Below are 18126 nucleotides of genomic sequence, written 5' to 3'. Positions count from 1 at the left end.
AGTCTCACTAGATCTAGAAATGAAGATAAGGATTTTTTTATCTAATTAAAGAATATTGAATGAATGATTTTTGTAGGTTATCTCAAAATAAAAGAAAATTAACTTGTCGATATTTCAATCTAGTGGTACAAATCATGCTAGTGTAACGAAAAGAGAGAATATGGTCCCGCCACAATCTTAAGAATATATCTTCGACAATAAATAGCAAAGATAATCAAGGGACGAAGACTCAAGAGTGAGGGAGAAACTAGAGAGAAATATAACTGGGTTGTGAACTAGTATTGATCATACTTGTTAGGCAGAACTAGAGAGAGATATAGAGTTAAAAAGAAATAATGACAAGATTTCCTCCATTTGTAGCTATAAGTGCAAACGTCAATTCCACTAAATTGTTCATGACACAGGTAAATAAAGGTGACCGGACCGGTTTTCTCGAATTCAGTTCAGCCGAAGAAGTGCCTAGCTTAAAAGCAAAGTTTGCTGTGGAGAGTGCCGAAGATGATAGATTTGTTCACATAAAATGTTGTTCCAGTAATAAATACTGGTGCTGGTGATATGTTCTTTTCTTATACATACAATTTCAACTGTGTAATGTATTACTCACTTTGTCTATATTTTATTACTGCGTGTTTGCACCTGTTTTTTTTTTTTGTTGTTTTTTTTTTAAGTGCACCTGGTTGAAAATTGTAAAAGTACATCCATGTATTTGGGAAGGTTGAGGTGTTGGAGTTGTTGCATACTTGCATCACTTCCCACCTTATATCCTTGATTCATTTCAGGAATATCTTTTATCTCCCCTCAAAACATACCATCTTTATCTTACCTTAAGGCTCCGTTTGGTAGGGCGTAAAATGTTTTTCCGGAAAACTGTTTTCCTCTATTTTCAGTTTTACATTGTTTGGTTGGCAAAAGGGTGTAAAACCATTTTCCCTTGGGGTAAAATTACTCTCCCAATTATGGAAAACCATTTTCCTTTCAAAATGAAAGGAAAACTATTTTCCTTATCTCTCTTGTACACTCCTCTCACTACCTCCTTACTTTCCCTTTCATTTTCCTTTCATTTCATCATTTTTCTTACATCGAACCAAACAACGGAAAACTAATTTTGGAATTGTGTTTTCCATTGTAAATTGTTTTCCATGAAAATCATTTTACACTGAAAATGTTTTACACCCTATCAAACGGAGCCTAAATGATAGTTTTTGCCCAAATTAATCTAGAAAAAAATAATCCAATTAATGCCATAATTAAAACCCTCTCATTTCTTTTCTCTCTGCCAAATTGTGAAGTAAATACTAGGGTCTAGGGGCATAGGGCAAAAAAGTTGTGGCAAATCGTGGCATGGAGTAATCCCTTGCATTGTCTTAGTCTTACATGAATTTCTTCTTAGCTTTTGTTTTGTTGTTTTCGGGCTTTCCCCTGTTTTGCACCATACATTAGAGAAGAAAATATTTCGTAACTCCCTCCCCTCCCTAATGGAGATCAATACATTAGCCAGCGCGTAAATTACTCACTAGAAATCGACAGTAAAAAATACAGAGTAATAAAATTTCGTTTAATGAGTTATCTTTTACTTAGTATTAATGTCTATTTACAGTTTTACACTAATTAGTTTAATTTAGTGGATAGATAAGGTGTTTATCTTCCATAGCTAATGAAATTGATACTTACCCACTTAGCAGAGTACAGAGTATAAGTGTATAAATAGACTACTAGAAAAGAGAAGTTTTTTTTTTTTTTTTTCTGTTGATGATGAGGGGCTGATATTTTGTAACATTAGTAACACTAGAGGTAGAAAATCGGAGATATCGGATATCCCTATGACGACGCTGAGATTTCACAACTTTAGACGCAGAAATATAATTTCATGCAATTCCATTTGAGGCTTGCATCACAATCCCGAAGCCAGTAAAGTAATACTCCCCCCGCTCATAATATAAGTCTTTTTTTCTTTTAAAGTATTCCAAAATACAAGTTCTATTTCTATTTTTAATCAATAATTATGCTCAAAATACTTTCATGAAATTCGTTTTATTTGCAAAAGTTCTCATAATTTCAGCTTCCAATGTAGGGTTATTAATGATAAAATGAAATATTTTTCCCCATTGAACTCCTCTATGCATTAAATCATCCAACATTAATGTTCAGTTTTATTTTTTGCTCAAAAGAAAAAAAAAAACAATGTAAGTGTTTCCCAATAAAATGAATCTTTTTATTCAAATAAAACAAGATTTTAATTTAGGTTAATTCTTTTGTAAAATCAGAATCAAGAATTATATCATCGGACGGAACTTGGAAGGAGTATGTCATTTCCTATTGATTCCTTACTTATGATTATTGCAGGACACCGAAGAGCGGTAGTTATATTATTGCAGCTGCAAGCGTTACCAGTGGAAAATAAAGACGTAGGCAATTGTACATTGTTTGAAGTAAAAACCAATATCTCTGGATCCGAATACTCGTTTACTCATGTTCAGAGTGGATGCCAACTTACTTATAGCGATTCATCGTCTTGGCATGTTGTACTTGGTACAAATGGATCTTCGTTTGAGGTAAAAAGTTTCGCATTGCTAGTGAGATTGCCCAAACGTGTAATATTCAAGGGCGACAACGGGAATTATCTCCGTGGTCGAAAACAACAACGTAAACCATTGCCAATACAAGGTGTAGGCCTAGCCCTTGGGGTATGCACAAGAACAATTAAATTTTACTTCTATTATTGCATTTTTGGCGCTTCATGCAGGTTATATTTTTCTAATTTCCCCCTCTATATATTATATATATATATATATATAAAGATAACTAAATCAGATTTTTTAAATTTATTGTGCATATATTCACCTCACACTCAATGATCAGGGCGTCGTCTGGATAGATGACAGTCATGAGTACAACGAGTTTTCAGCAAAGGACAAGAAAGAGCTATCAGGCCACTATGAGATCACCCACTTTAATGGGACCATCCGCATCAAGTCGTTACATTTTAACAAGTACTTGAGACGTTCTCGAGACGATTGGATTTGGGGCGATTCCACCAGTAGCAGCAATGAAGACCCTGACACATTGTTTGAGGTGGTTGCGCTTGAAGACAATGCCATTGCTTTACGTAACTTAGGCAACAAGAAGTTTTGCAAACGACTATCCGATAGAGGCTTTGAGAACTGCTTCAATGCTGCGGCACCACATGCCGAAGGTGCAGCACATTTGGTTGTACACGAGCCTGTGTCTTCCAGAATAATTAATGTCCAATACAATCTTGCCGGTGCTAGAATCATCAGCCAAAAACTCGTTCTTCACAGAACTGAAACAGCTAACAACACTGGGAAAGGAAAAGATGCTGAACTTTCGACGACATTGAAATACAAAAAATCGAGGAATACTACTTGGAGTTCAACTACTACCTCAAGAAAAACTGCTACTGCTCAAATGAGTATCAAGCTCCCCAAATTTGTTGATGGGAAGATTGAGCTTTTTGATGAGATTTCAAAAGAGGAATACTATGAAAAGGGGTCATTTTTGTCAGTGGAGCAAGAAGATAAATACAAAATCTATATACCGCCAATGACTAAGGGCATAATACGGGGGTACGTAAAAGAAGTCATCTATGATATTCCTTTTTCTTCCATTCAGACTGATACATATACCACTGCGGAGACAGTTGAAATCAGAGTTGAAGACGGTATTTGCCGTGGTTTTGAGGCCTATGACACAGAATTTAGATCAGAACTGATACCACTCTGATCATTCGAATCTCATTTCACGTTTGTGCACCAAATTACAAAATAAGGGGCTGTTATAGCACATATATAAATATGCAGAAATCAGAATAAATCACCAAAAGATCCTTTATAATAAGGAGTTCCCTTACCAGGAATTCTTAGTACTGTTGTACTTTCATTTTGTTGAAAGACCACTATAATTGTACTACATAAATCATGCATGAAATCCTTATCTTTAATCTTTCAAATATAATAGTAATGGTAATACCTCTTTTTCTGTGCCCAAGTCTTTCTATTTTTTTTTATTGTTAATATTGTTAGAAACCAAAATTTATAAGAAAATAAACAACTACCTCCAATATGGCTAAAAGTTTTACATTTTTAATTTTTAGGAATCAATATGGCAACGCTTACATATCACTGTGGTATTGATTGCGTATGCATGACGATGCTAGTGCTGAACTTATGCATCTTCTTTGTAGCGAGTGATATAACTAAAATCGAACAACACAACAGTATGGGTATAACCCAAGTACCTTAACGGATCCTCATGACAAGTCTGCGAGCATAATGGACGCGAGCATGACAATGACATCCACAGCTCCATCAAAGTCAGTTCACCATTGTGGTCCAACACCGTTGGCGGTCGCCTAATAAGACAAAAGCATGGGAATCTTCCCACCTGTCAAGTGCGTCATAGCCCTGCACGTGTCGAAAGATTACACGCCCTGTCAGAGGAATAGTACTTCTATAAATACCTCAATAGTACTAATCTGCAGGTACATTCTCTCTCATACTGAAAATAGCTTTTATCTCTCTCTCTAGTTTCTCTCTCTAATCCTAGTTGGACCAATACTGACTTGAGTGTCGGAGGGGGTTTCCTCACAACCACCCCGAGGGTAGCTCACTTTTGCTTGCTGTGCAGCTATTCACTAAGGACTTTACTCTCCAGATCTTTGGCGGACTTCATTAAGGCCGCTAATTGTTTCACGACCGAAATAACTTGGCGTTAGAAGGAGGGGAACTCCTACCCTTTCGAAGTAACAACCATGGGTGATAAAAAACAACGCCGATCACGGTCCACAGGAATTCTATGACTCAGCCTGCCATTACTTGGGCTATAAGGAATCCACAGTTCAATTATCGGACACCAGGAAATGAGGAACCAACCCCGAACAGTAACGTACCATTCAACTTGGCTCAACTGAGTCAATTTTCCCCTGAGCAACTTTAAACTGTAGCATCTTTCATTCAGATGTTAACTGGTAATCCTCAGCAAAATAACCCACCTACCCAGCAGACTGGCGGAACCCATAAGCGATCACTGGCCATGGCTGGTAGGAACGCTAACGGTACTCCGCTCCGGAAGATGCGCTCCCTGAATCAAGAGGGACGGGAGCCGGAGAAGCAGATTGATCAGTCAGATTATGAAGAAGCAATACTAGAGACTGAAGAGCTTTATCATTATGAGGAGGAGGCTCAAGGTTACGCCCGTCGTGAGTACGGCACCAATGGTGCTAGTAACTATTCGACAGGGGGTCACCTTCTCATCAAGCCAAAACTCTCTTCCTTCACCTCAAAGATACTAAACCATCCGATGTCTAGAATCAAGATGCCTTCCTCCAAGTATGATGGCACATCTGATCCTGACGATCACGTAGCGGCCTACGAAGGTCACATGTTCTTATACACGCAGGTGGATGCCATCTGGGGTAAGGTCTTCCATCCACGGTGACCAGGATAGCTCAGACATGATTCAAAACTCTTAATCCAGGTAGCATCTCTAGTTTCTCCCAGCTATCATCTACTTTCAGTATGCACTTTGTGAGTAACAGGCGCCGCGAGCACACTATCGGAGAATTGTTATCTGTGAAGCAAGGCGAAAATGAAAGCTTGCGAGATTATATTGGCAGTTTAAATGTTGAAGCGGTCTCAATACCGAGATTGCAGCAGGATGTGGCCGTGTTGGCCTTAATCACGGGACTTAAGGAAGGGTCACCATTCCGAAACTACCTAGGCCGGAAGTCTTACACGTCCCTAGGACCGGTCCTTGGCAAGGCCAATGACTATATAAGGGGAGAAGAATTTGATAGGGCTGTGAGCAATCACGAACCAGAAAAGAAAAAGGAAGACAACTAGAGAAAGGACAAAGGTCGGGAGAATGACCACGGCCGGGAGGATAGAAGGCTGGAGTCAAATGTTGTGAAAAGAGGGAATGACCGTGAAAGGGATGATCGTGAGCGTTATGATCGGGTCAGAGCTGACCCGGAAGGAGGTGGTCGTGATAAGGGTGAACGTAAGGAAAGATTTGATGCATATACCCAGCTCACCACCTCTAGAAGTCATATTTATTTGATGAATAAGGACAGTGATAAATGGCAGCGTCCGAAACAGATGTTCCACAAAAATCGAGATAAGAGCATATGGTGTGATTTCCATGGGGATTACGACCACCTGACCGAAGACTGCCGGCATCTTAAGGATAATTTGGAAGATTTGCTAAAAAGAGGTTATTTCAGCAAGTATAAGGCTCTGACTAAAGAAGGAGATCTAGTGAAACCAGCAAACCGGAATTTCCAGTCATGGATCAGTGAAATCCATGTCATTAGTGGCGGTCCAATTCATGGAGGAAGCGTGAGTAGAGCAAAGGCAAGCCTAAAAGAATTCAGGCATCATGTAAACTTCAATGGAAGTCTGCCATGGAAGAAGCCGCCAGCGATGCCAGTAATGTCATTCACCTTGGAGGACGCTAAACATGTCGTTTACCCTCACAACGATCCGTTAGTAGTCACTATGAAGATCTCAAACTGCCTGGTCCACAGAATTTTTGGTGGACGGAGGCAGCTCTGCAAATATCCTCTATCTAACAATGTTTGAAAAACTGATGATTGGCTGAGAGTATCTGAAGCCAGTTAGATACCCAGTCATTGGGTTAACAGGAGCATCGGTGGTACCGGAAAGGTTAATTACGCTCCCAATAAGAATTGGAGAGAATTAAGCATCAAGGGACGTCATGGCGGAATTCCTAGTGGTGGACGTCCCAGGGGCATACAACGCCATTATAGGGCGCCCTTTTATTCATGACGTCCAGGGAGTCGTCTCAACTTATCACCTGACAATGATATATGTTTCCAATGAGGGGGTTACGTCAAGATTGAAGGATAACCAGGAGATGGCGAGGTCATGTTATTTGACGGCACTGAAACAGCTCGCCAGGAGATTTCCATTAGAAAATCTTGACCCGCTATCAAGAAAGCAAAGAAGAGCTCAAAGAAAAGCCCAAGCTGGGAAAGAGAAAATGATGAAATAGATGAAATAGAAGCGGTCCAGAAAGGTAAAGCGGTCCCAATGGAAGATCTAGAGTCTCGGTCAGAAGACGAGCCGAGACCAAAACCAGACGATGAAATCAGGCAAGAAATGTTAGCCAATGATCCTGCTAGAGCGGTCGCTGTCGGGATGGACATGGACCTAGAGGTCAAGGTTAACCTAGTGGCTCTCCTTCGAGAAAATGCTGACGTTTTTGCATTTTTGGCGGATGAGAAGCCGGTAATAGACCCGACCGTGATGGTCCATCGTCTAAACGTCGACAGTGCAGTCCACCCGGTAAAGCAAAAGAAGAGAGCTTTTTCTACCGGAGAACAAGGCAATCAAAGAAGAGGTGGATAAATTGTTGGCAGCAGACTTCATTGAGCCCTGCGATTACCCAGAGTGGTTGGCCAATGTGGTCATGGTAAAGAAGGCTAGCGGCCAATGGAGGATGTGTGTAGACTTCACGGATCTCAACAGAGCATGCCCAAAAGGCTACTATCCATTACCGAGAATATACCAGCTAGTAGATTCTACTAGCCGCCATGCGTTATTGAGCTTTATGGATGCATTCTCGGGCTATCATCAGATAAGCTTACTGGAGGCCGACAGAAAGAAAACATCATTTATCACAGAGTGTGGAGTATACAATTACAAGGCGATGTCATTTGGTCTTCGCAATGTTGGAGCAACGTATCAGAAGTTATTAGATAAAGTGTTTGCGGATCAGAGATGAAGAAACATTGAAGCTTATGTTGACGACTCCATTGTCAAGAGTAAGACTGACCGTGAACACTTAGAAGATTTGGCAGAAACTTTCAGAACATTGAGAAAATATCAGATAAAACTTAACCCTAAGAAGTGCGTCTTTGGGGTAAAAGCAGGGAAATTCTTAGGTTTCTTTGTAAGCAAAAGAGGGATCACGCGAACAAGAAAAGATTCAAGCTATCTTCAACTTGCCTGAGCCCAGGAGTGTTTAAGACATTCAAAGGCTGACGGAGAGGATGGCGGCCCTCACTCGATTCATTTCTAACATATCAGCAGACAAGGCTCTGCCCTTCTTTGCATTGTTAAGGGGAAATAGAAAGTTCGAGTGGGGAGAGGAGCAAAGCAAGGCATTCCTAGCCGTGAAAGAGCACTTAAAAAGCCTGCCCACCATCACAAGGCCAGAAACTGGGGATGTATTGCAGCTATATGTCTCGGCCTCGCCGAAAACGATCGCGGCTGTCTTATTGGTAGAAAAGGAAAAAAGGCAACAACCTATATATTTCATTAGCCACATTCTTAACGGTCCTGAGAGCCGTTACCAATTGGTGGAAAAAATGGCTTTGGCCGTAATTATCGCTGCCAGGAAGCTCAGACTGTATTTCGACTGCCATCCTATCCAAGTCCTTACAAATCAACCACTAGATAAGTCTCTGCAGAGGATGGATAGCTCAGGCCGCTTACTGAAATGGGCCTTCGAGCTTTCTGAGTATGATATACAGTACAAGCCCAAGACCGCCATCAAGGCACAGACCCTAGCAGACTTTGTTGTAGAAGCTTCATATGAAGAAGATGAGACAGAGCAAAAGGAGAGTTGGCTGCTAGAGGTAGACGGATCCGCCGCTGTTAGCGGATCCGGGGCAGGAATAGTAATGACTAGCCCGGAAGGGAACATCTACCAGTACGCCATCAAGTTTGCATTCTCAGCATCGAACAATGAAGCAGAATATGAGGCCACAATCGTCCGTTTAAGAATGTGTCTGGCAGCAGGCACAAAGAATGTACTCTTTAAAACGGATTCAAAGTTGGTCAATGGTCAGTTAAAGGGAGAATTTGAAGTCTGAGAGGCCAACATGGTGAAATACGTGGAAAAGGCTAAAGAGCTGATAGCCCAGCTAAATCACTTTGAAGTACAAGCGATACCACGAGCTGAGAACACAAAAGCGGACGCCCTGTCTAAGCTAGCCAGTTCAACTCATTCAGCGTAGAAAGAACGGTTACAATAGACATACAAAAAGAGAAGAGTATCACGGAGTATGTAATGATCGTCAATAGCGTAAACCAGCGGGGGAATGGTTCAGTGAGCTAGTGGCATATAAGCTGACAGGGGCACTTACTAACGATCCCTCGTCCGCTAAAAATTGAGACGACAAGCGAGTTGGTACATCATATACCACGACGAGTTGTACAAGAAATCATTCAGTTTACCTGTGCTTAAATGTGCAACGGTCTAGGAATCCAAGAAAATTCTGGTGGAAATACATGAAGGCATTTGTGGAAATCACATTGGCGGCAAGGCTTTGGCACTGAAAGCATTAAGGGCTAGATTTTATTGGCCGAGTATGCTGGCGAATGCTCAGAATTACGTCAAGAAATGCGACAAATGCCAGAAATATGCCCCCATCATCAACAGACCAGCCAACGATTTACAACCTATCCTATGCCCAATCCATTCGCTTAGTGGGGAATTCACATCCTAGGGCCATTTACAAGAGCAACCAGAGGAAGGGGATTCCTGATAGTGGGGACCGACTGCTTTACAAAATGGATAGAGGCGGAACCGAAAGGAAAAATCAAGGCCAGCCAAATCAAGAGATTCATCTGGCAGAATATTATGACAAGATTTGGGATTCCCATGGCTATTGTCTTTGATCATAGCGTTTAGTTTGATTGTTGTCCCATACAAGCTTTCCTGACGGAATTCCCTGTGAAGTTTGCGTACTCAGCCGTTTGCCACTCTCAGAGCAACGGACAAGCAGAAGCCGCGAATAAGCAAATCCTGAATGCCCTAAAGAAGAAGCTAGATGAGTTCAAAGGGAAATGGGCCGACATGGTACCTGTTGTTCTCTGGTCAAATAGAACAACAGAGAAAGAGGCAACAGGGGAAAATCCTTTCAAGTTAGCCTTCGGTACAGAAGCAGTGTTACCGGTCAAGGTGGGCTTGCCCTCGTATCGGATCAAACATCAGAACCTTGAAAAGAATGAACAAGCGCTCAAGGAAAACTTAGATTTCTTGCTAAGTGAGGCTAATGGCGGAGCTAGGAGCAGCTGCCTACAAAGACAGAATCAGTAAGTTCTACAACAAGAAGGTTTGGGAAAGGTTGTTTGATGTAAACGACCTTGTCCTCCGTATAACAATGGCCACTAGAAAAGCGCATGTTGAGGGAAAGCTAACCGCCAACTGGGAAGGCCCTTACGTCATCGCTAAGAAAATTGCTCCTAGCTCCTTCATACTCAGGGACATGGACGACAAGGAGCTTAAGAATTGCTGGAATGCTAGTGTATTAAAGAAGTACTATGCATAGGTTATAAAATGTAATTGGCCAGAGGCTAATTTTTTAACATAAATAATATACTTCTTCAAGCGTCCCATGAAAATATTAATTGTTTAAATGAATTGAATAATGTACAATAGATCGAAGCCATATGACATGCGAAGTGCATTAACGGTCACATGATAGACCTAGCACATGAATAAAAGCCATATGACAGTAAAAGTGCGTAAACGGTCATATGACAGACCTAACACATAACAAAAGCCATATGACAGGCAAAACTGCATTAACGGTCATATGACAGACCTAGAACGACAAAAGCCATATAACAGACAAAAGTGCATTGACGGTCACATGACAGACCTAGCACATAATAAAACGCCATATAACAGGCAAGAGTGTTAACGGTCACATGACAAACCTAGCGCCTAAATGAAAGCCACATAACAGGCTAAGTGCATTAACGGTCGTATAATAGACTTAACACAGTCAATCATTCAAAAATAAGGATGCTAATAAAGCAAGAAAGCAAAAAATACGAAAGTACTGTTCCCTAAGGTAAAGCTACTGGCTTGGGGGCCAACTACAAAAGAAAATCATGGCGGCCAATAAAAAGACTTTTAGTTGGAATAAAGTACTCGCAAAACTAAAATTGTTATTATTTACAAATGCCAACAAAAGGCTGAGCACAATGTTTAACTGTTAAAAGTATTACAAAGAAAAGCATAAAGCTATAAACTATTGGAGGAGCAAGAAGAGCTGAGAGAAGGCCGCCAAAAGCTTCAAGAGGGAGGAGGTCCTTGCGCTGGAGGGTCTCGAGGATCCACATCAGCAATGGCGTCCTCGTCCGCGAAATTAGGATCCCCCTCGAAGGGCGTAAGGTGGTGGCCGGCAGCATGAGCATCTTCAATCACATTCCAGTCAAACCCTGGAATGGCTTTACAAACACTTCTCATGGCAGCCACCCAGCCGCCATCATATCTTTTATGGAGAGCCGCCACATAATCATCAGATTGCTTGAGTTCAGTAACAGCCTTGGCAGCCCCCTAGCTTCAGCTTCAGTGGAGGCATCCAACACACAACTTCCTTCTCCATTGTTGGCAGCCTCCACAGCCTTGGTCAACGCCTTGACGTTTTCCTCGGTCTCTTCCAACAAAGCAACCCTCTCCCGCAAAGTCTCCAGCTCATCCTTTAGTGGCTTCTGCTCGTCCTCCGCGTCCTTGAGCAGGCCCTGGTAGCAGGAGTCACCAAGGAGCCTAACGGTATGTCCAATGGCAGCTGAATGCCCTTTAGAATACGGTAGGCAAGAATGCCACCGTTCTCGAGGATTTCAGCATACAGCGATTGATAAACCATGCCAGGGGTGACAGACCGAGGAGCGAATGAAGCTGCCAAGGAGTCGCTTAGCGGCACCTCCTTCTTCTCAATCCACTCCCGGTACCGATAAAAGATACCAGGAGACAAGTTCGAAAGGAAGCTAGACATAGTAACCAGCTCCCTTATTTTCTCCCTGAGAGAGGAAGAAGAACCTGACAGCAAGGAAGTGCCGCCAGCGTGACTAGGACCGGTAGTCATGACGTTTTGCCCATGGACTTCCTCGGCAGCATCACATCCAGGTCTTCCACCTAGAAGACCTCATTGGCAAGTAATCTTGGATCTCCCAAGGCCTGCCTCTTATTAACAGCAGAGTCAGCCGGGACCTGCTCCCGAGGTCGCCTCCTATTCACGCCACCCCTAGTAACACTCCGAGTAGTAGATGACCAGAGAGGGATGGCAGAAGATAGCGACACATTCGGGTTGGCGGCAGCAGCAATGCCAACAACAGGGACACGAGAACTGGACGCCCCTCGGTGACCTCTGCGGATGTTCTGAGGACCATTGTCGTTTCCAGCCCGACGGCCGTTAGTGATGTCATACATTGTCTCGTAGTTAGCAGAAGGAGCGGGAGGCAAATGAGTTAAAGGCCGAAAATCCTTGTCGACACCAAGAACGTCGAGGTCAAGATTATCAAAACTTGCAGACAAGCAAGAAAGGATTACAGAACAAGAAATAAAACAATAAACAATTGCCAAGTCTTATTGCTATCATGAGACAGACCAATTCGACAGCAATACTTACCATTCTCATGGGTAGGCGACAATAGAACGACCAACAAGGGTTTGTTCCCCAAAATATACTTCGAATGAGGAAGCCAGTGTATGGGTTCTTTAGACCTGATCGTCTTCCCGTCATCATAAGTAATGTTGTAATCCTCTATATCAAAATAGTCAAAGGCCGCTAACTCTTCCCCAGTTAGCGGCACTAAGGGCAGATGCTCCATATGAGGGCGGGGCTCAGTGAAGTGGCGGCGCACAGGGTAGTCCTCAGGTACCCGTAGTCTGAAGAAGGCATCTTGCCAACCTTTCAAACCAGTCATCTTAGGTTGAACGATCATCTTCTTGTCGGCTGTCATTAGCGACCACCAGCTAGTCAACCTAGAAGACCCATTCTTCTTCAGCCAATGAATACGACGGAACAAATTTACCGTTTGAGGAAAATTCAAAAAGCGCACAACCCAGATGTAGGCGATCAAATTCCGGACCGTCAGGGGAGTTAGCTGCGCCAAACAAACGTTGAACGCATTCAGGATGTCCACCAAAAAGAGTCCAGAGGAAGGCAAAGGCCAAACTCAAAATGGTGCGTGTAAACGACCACATGGCCGGGAGGACACTCCGTTATAATAGCTCCTTCTAGCGGTACTATCAGCCGATACCCAGAGGGCATATGGTATAAATCCCGCACAATCCGCGGGTACGCCAAGTCAAGAGCATCCTGACGCCGTAGCCCATCTATTTCTACAGTAAGAGGACCGGAAGTAGCATCCTCGGGCAGCCAAAGAGCGTCCGTCCCCGGGCCGATAACAATCTCTTATGGTCGACCGGGATAGGAACTTTCCCCAGTCACCTCTGCCATCGAAGGCACAGAAGCACCAGTCCGACGCTGGTAGACGACTTCAGTAGTATCATCACGAGCCATGACGGTAGCAATTGAGTCACTATCGTCACCTAAATTAACAATAGGAGGGTTAGGAGTCGTAAACTCCTACAAGCGGTCGTAAAAATTTGCTGACACCCTAACTTCGGCATCTGCCAAGCTATCTAGCCAACCATGCTCTCTAAGAGGGGCGACATCAAGACCAGAAACGACATCGACTAGTGGATGCTTACGGGAGCGTCTAGCAAGGATTTGGTGTTTAAGTTCTCTAAGCGTTTTCTTATCACTACTTTGGCTAGCAGTCAGGTATCTCAAAGTCAGGTTATGCTCCTCACGAGTGGACGGGTGATTAAGAAATTTTGACCTCAGTTCTCTTTCTCTCTCAACCGTAAGGGGTATATCTGCTAATAACCTAGTCCTCCCCACAAGGCTTGAGTCGGACGCAGAATCATTATAAGCTAAAGGGGAAGAGGGATCACTCTCGGTCATAAAAGCCTCACTAAGAACATTTTGGCTATCAGATTGGTCCGACATTATGAATACGCGAAAGAGACTTACGAAAATTAGGAAAGAAATTGAAGAATTACCTGGAAACGAAGGGTCGCCGGAAAAAAGAGAAAATGTAAGGAGCAAAATCGCCGGAGAAGGTGAACAAAGTCTCCAAATAGCAGAATCGCACCGAAAAACTAGAGCTTATAACCAAAGAACCACCGAAAAACCACGGATTTTCAAACAAAAAAAAAACCAGAAAATGTTGGTCAAGAAAAGATGAAATTTTCAGGCACTAGAACCGAAAAGTAAAAACTGGAAGATTGGGTAACTTTTCGAAGTAGTTTGAGCACAGGAAGGGAGGTACTCGAGCAATGCAAGCTTTGGCTATGGAGGTTTGTAAGAGGAAAAAGAAGAAGAAGCGCTAGAGTTTCTTTGAGCATAAGATAAAAACTCAGAAAAGGACAACTGTCGTAATATATGTACGGACAAACAACTGAGATTAAAAGAACTCTTCAACTTCTCTCCAGATCCGTGCCAAGTGTCATGACGAAGTTAAAACCTAATAAAGTATTGGGCGGGATTTCCAGAAAAGTAATCATTAACTTTTCAAAATGCTTCAACCCCCTACAGTGACACGTGGCACCCATCAAATTCATTTCTTCGAAAAATCGAACACGACAAAAATAACTCGCGTCCACCAACAACATCCTTAGCGGTCAAGACCCCAAAAGATGTTGGGGGGCTAGTTGTATGAGTATAACCCAAGTACCTTAACGGATCCTCATGACAAGTCCGCGAGCATAATCATGGACGTGAGCATTGCAATGACATCCACAACTCCATCAAAGTCAGTTCACCCTTGTGATCCGACACCGTTGGCGGTCGCCTAACAAGACAAAAGCATGGGAATCTTCCCACCTATCAAGTGCGTCATAGCCCTACACGTGTCGAAAGATTACACGCCCTGTCAGAGGAATAGTACTTCTATAAATACCCCAATAGTACTATTCTGCAGGTACATTATCTCTCATACTTAAAATAGCTTATCTCTCTCTAGTTTCTCTCTCTAATCCTAGTTGGGCCAATACTAACTTGAGCGTCGGAGGGGGTTTCCTCACAACCACCCCAAGGGTAGCTCACTTTCGCTTGCTGTGCAGCTATTCACTAAGGACTTTACTCTCCAGATCTTTGGTGGACTTCATTAAGGCCACTAACCGTTTCACGACCGAAACAACAACCTCTCCTAAATACACCATTACGAATTTACGATTGACTTGAGGCAGGGTTATATTATATCAACAGGGAATTTAAAAGAGAAGTTTTTCAGGTGACAAGTTTCTCATACTAGTTTTATATAGTTAGGTTATGACATATGTAGAAGCTCCTTTTTTTTTGGTAATAATCGAACAATTAGATTACTTAGTTTATAGAGTTAACATCCTAACAGCCATGATCAGGAGGCTCAGGTTCAAATGGTCAATAGTCCCCATATTACAATCTGCCTCTAAGTCTGCTAGAAAATACTTAATACAATCTGGGGGAGGGGACGATAAGTTTTGCAAAATATTGGGGCATGTTGTCTTCCCTCTTTCATAACGGGCCACTGCATCACCAAGCGTCTTTGTGGTTCTTCCTTCATGTCTTAGCTCTAGCCCTGAAAGTTCTTGGATCAATGCCCTACATTCATGAATAACATCAAGCAAGTTATTATTTGCATTCCTAGTGTTATCAATCTCACCAAGTGCATTGGTGCAATCAGTAGCAATAATTCATCGACCCGATTTTTTTTCCTTCCCCATTTTAGTGCAATTAGAATGGCTTGAATATTTGCCTCCATGGCGTTAGAATAAAAGGTTGTAGGGATATGGCATCATATGAAGCTCATGGAGGTATATGGGTGTGGATATGAGGTTGCGAAGAAGGGAAACGTCAAATAGGCTGAATTGGGGGTTTGCCCGATCGGGTCGGGCAAGGCCGCCTGATCGGGCCCGTAACAAAATCTGCAGCAGGCTGATTTGAGCATTGCTCGATCGGGCGAGACCCTGAATTACGACGCGGGTGTATTTCGCCTGGTCGGGCCCAAAATTGCTTTGGCGTAGGAATTAAGTGCCCGATCGGACGGGTCTTGCCCGACCCGATCGGGCGGATGGTGTTTTAGGCTGTTTTCATTCCGAAAACGCATTTTTCCCGAGGGGGTATAAATAGATGCCCTAATACGTCTTTTATTGTATCCTACATCATTATTCACATGTTAGAGAGAGAGAGAAAGTTACAGAGAGAATTCTTGGAGCGCTTTTGTAATCTTTCTTGAACGTTCATCGATTCCTAGTGCATATTCGTGGTTTTCTCCCAATTCTTTGGTTTCCACGTAAAATTTCTTGTGTGTTCTTTCTTGCTTGTTATTGTTGTTCTAGTATTATTTGCTATTACTTCCTAGATTGATAGTCAATAGAACTTACAAGTGGTATCAAGAGCTAGGTTGGTTTATTGTCTAGATCTAGAAGTAATTAACAATGGAGGATGCAAAGATCAGAATTGAAAAGTTTGATGGAACAAATTTTGGATATTGGAAGATGCAAATTGAAGACATCTTATATCAAAAGAATTTGTATCAACCCTTGTCTGCAAAGCCAGATGACATTGAAGAGGCTAAGTGGAAGGTGCTCGATCGGCATGCACTAGCCGTGGTGCGGTTGACATTGGCTCGAACTGTAGCGTTCAATGTCAAGGATATCAAAACACCAGCGGAATTGATCAAAGCACTGTCAGATATGTATGAGAAGCCCTCGATAATGAATAAGGTATATCTGATGCGTCGTTTATTTGATTTAGAGATGAATAATGGTAGTTCTGCTACTGAACATATTAATGAATTTAATTCAATAATAAGTTAGTTATCTTTGATTAATATTGTCTTTGAGGATGAAGTGAAAGCCCTAATTTTGTTGTCCTCCTTACCTACTGCTTGGGAAATTGTTGTAACTGTTGTTAGTAATTCCTCTGGTAAAGAGAAATTAGTATATGATGTTGTCCGTGATCTGATTTGAGTGAGAGCATTCGAAGGAAGGAGAGTGGAGAATCATCTGAGCATACAGTGCAGAGGGTAGAGGGAGGGAAAAACAAAAGGGAAAAGGGAAGAATATTCAGGGTAGATCAAAGTCAAGGGGTCGAAGTAAGTCAAAGGGTAGGACTAATTTTACCTGTTGGAATTGTGGTGAGAAGAGTCATCCAAAGAGGGATCGTCCACATCCCAAGAAGAAGGGTGAAAAATCTGACCATAGTGAGAAACAGGAGGATAGTGACAACTCTTCAATATTTTCTGCATCGAATGATAATGAGGAACTGATTTTGAGTGTTGATAGTCCCATAGAGTCATGGATCCAATACTCGGGGGCATTGTTTCATTCTTCACCCATGAGGCAGCTATTTCATGACTTCAAGGCAAAGAATTCAGGAAATGTCTATCTTGCTGATGATAAGAACTTGGATATTATGGGGAAGGGAGATGTGATGGTCAAAACTACTAATGGAGGGACATTAAAACTACATGATGTTAGATACATTCTAGGCCTAGCAAAGAATCTGATTTTTGTGAGTCAATTGACTCTTGTGGCTACAAAACTGTGTTCTATGAGGGAAAGTGAAAGATTTCCAAAGAATCCATGATCTTAGCTAGAGGCACTAAGATGGGAACTTTATACACCATTGCAGGGTGTACAGACATGATTGCTGCAGCTACAGTGGATGACACCAAGTTATGGCATACTAGACTTGGTCACATGAGTGAGAAGGGGATGAAAATTTTAGTTTCGAGTGATAAGTTGTCAGGGTTGAAATCAGTTGACATGGAATTTTTTGAGAGTTGTGTTTATGGCAAGCAGAAAACGGTGACTTTCACAAAAGCCAAGAAAGAGTTAAAATCTGAGAAACTAGAATTGGTACACACTGATTTGTAGGGTCCTTCCCCAGTCAGATCCCTTGGAGGCTCACGGTATTTTGTTACTTTCATTGATGACCACAATAGGAAGGTATGGGTCTATTTCATGAAGAAGAAATCTGAGCTTCATGAAACCTTCAAGAAGTGGAAAGCTGAGGTTGAGAATCCGACTGGAAAGAAGATTAAGTGTATTAAGTTTGATAATGGAGGTGAGTATGAATTGGAAGAGTATAAAAAACTCTGTGAGGAGAATGACATCATTCTAAAGAGGACTGTTCCAGGGAAACCTCGACAGAATGGAGTTATAGAGAGAATGAACAGCATACTGACTCAGAGGGCTAGAAGTATGAGGTTGCATGCAGGGCTACCTAAGATGTTATGGGCAGATTCATTTAGTACATCAGCTTATCTGATCAGCAGAGGACCATCAGTTCCATTG

General features: G+C 42.2%; 2 protein-coding genes across 4 annotated transcripts; both read left to right on the top strand.

Annotated features, from left to right (window-relative positions):
- Window positions 1–218: 218 nt before the first annotated feature.
- On the top strand, window positions 219–4005 carry LOC104885105 (uncharacterized). 3 transcript variants are annotated; one of them, XM_048646135.2, is made up of 3 exons: window positions 219–550; window positions 2344–2743; window positions 2860–4005. In XM_048646135.2, the coding sequence occupies exons 2-3, from the start codon at window positions 2738–2740 to the stop codon at window positions 3739–3741; spliced, it is 888 nt and encodes a 295-aa protein (XP_048502092.1). In that variant the 5' UTR covers window positions 219–550; window positions 2344–2737; the 3' UTR covers window positions 3742–4005. The 3 variants fall into 3 exon arrangements, with proteins under 3 accessions (XP_048502092.1, XP_057248408.1, XP_010668114.1); XM_057392425.1 differs by having other exon boundaries at window positions 219–588; XM_010669812.4 differs by having other exon boundaries at window positions 219–2684.
- A 969-nt stretch (window positions 4006–4974) lies between these two features.
- LOC130589400 (uncharacterized) lies at window positions 4975–6596 on the top strand. Its single transcript, XM_057391167.1, has 3 exons — window positions 4975–5450; window positions 5555–5683; window positions 5948–6596. Exons 1-3 carry the CDS (start codon window positions 4975–4977, stop codon window positions 6594–6596), a joined length of 1254 nt encoding a protein of 417 aa, XP_057247150.1.
- Window positions 6597–18126: the final 11530 nt, after the last annotated feature.

Source organism: Beta vulgaris, chromosome 1 (genome assembly GCF_026745355.1).
Source record: "Beta vulgaris subsp. vulgaris cultivar EL10 chromosome 1, EL10.2, whole genome shotgun sequence".
In the NCBI taxonomy this organism is placed as follows: Eukaryota; Viridiplantae; Streptophyta; class Magnoliopsida; order Caryophyllales; family Amaranthaceae; genus Beta; species Beta vulgaris.
The sequence above is the reverse complement of the archived record's forward strand: the minus strand, read 5'-3'. Positions and strand labels throughout refer to the sequence as shown.

Bases quoted from the DNA above. Each gene is read 5' to 3' on its own strand.
- LOC130589400 (XM_057391167.1), top strand. From the start codon at position 4,975: ATGTTAACTGGTAATCCTCAGCAAAATAACCCACCTACCCAGCAGACT. The intron at 5,451-5,554 runs GTGACCAGGATA...TGTGAGTAACAG, and splicing joins GGTAAGGTCTTCCATCCACG to GCGCCGCGAGCACACTATCG. The intron at 5,684-5,947 runs GTTGGCCTTAAT...TGACCGTGAAAG, and splicing joins TTGCAGCAGGATGTGGCCGT to GGATGATCGTGAGCGTTATG.
- LOC104885105 (XM_010669812.4), top strand. From the start codon at position 2,304: ATGTCATTTCCTATTGATTCCTTACTTATGATTATTGCAGGACACCGA. The intron at 2,685-2,859 runs GTATGCACAAGA...CTCAATGATCAG, and splicing joins GTGTAGGCCTAGCCCTTGGG to GGCGTCGTCTGGATAGATGA.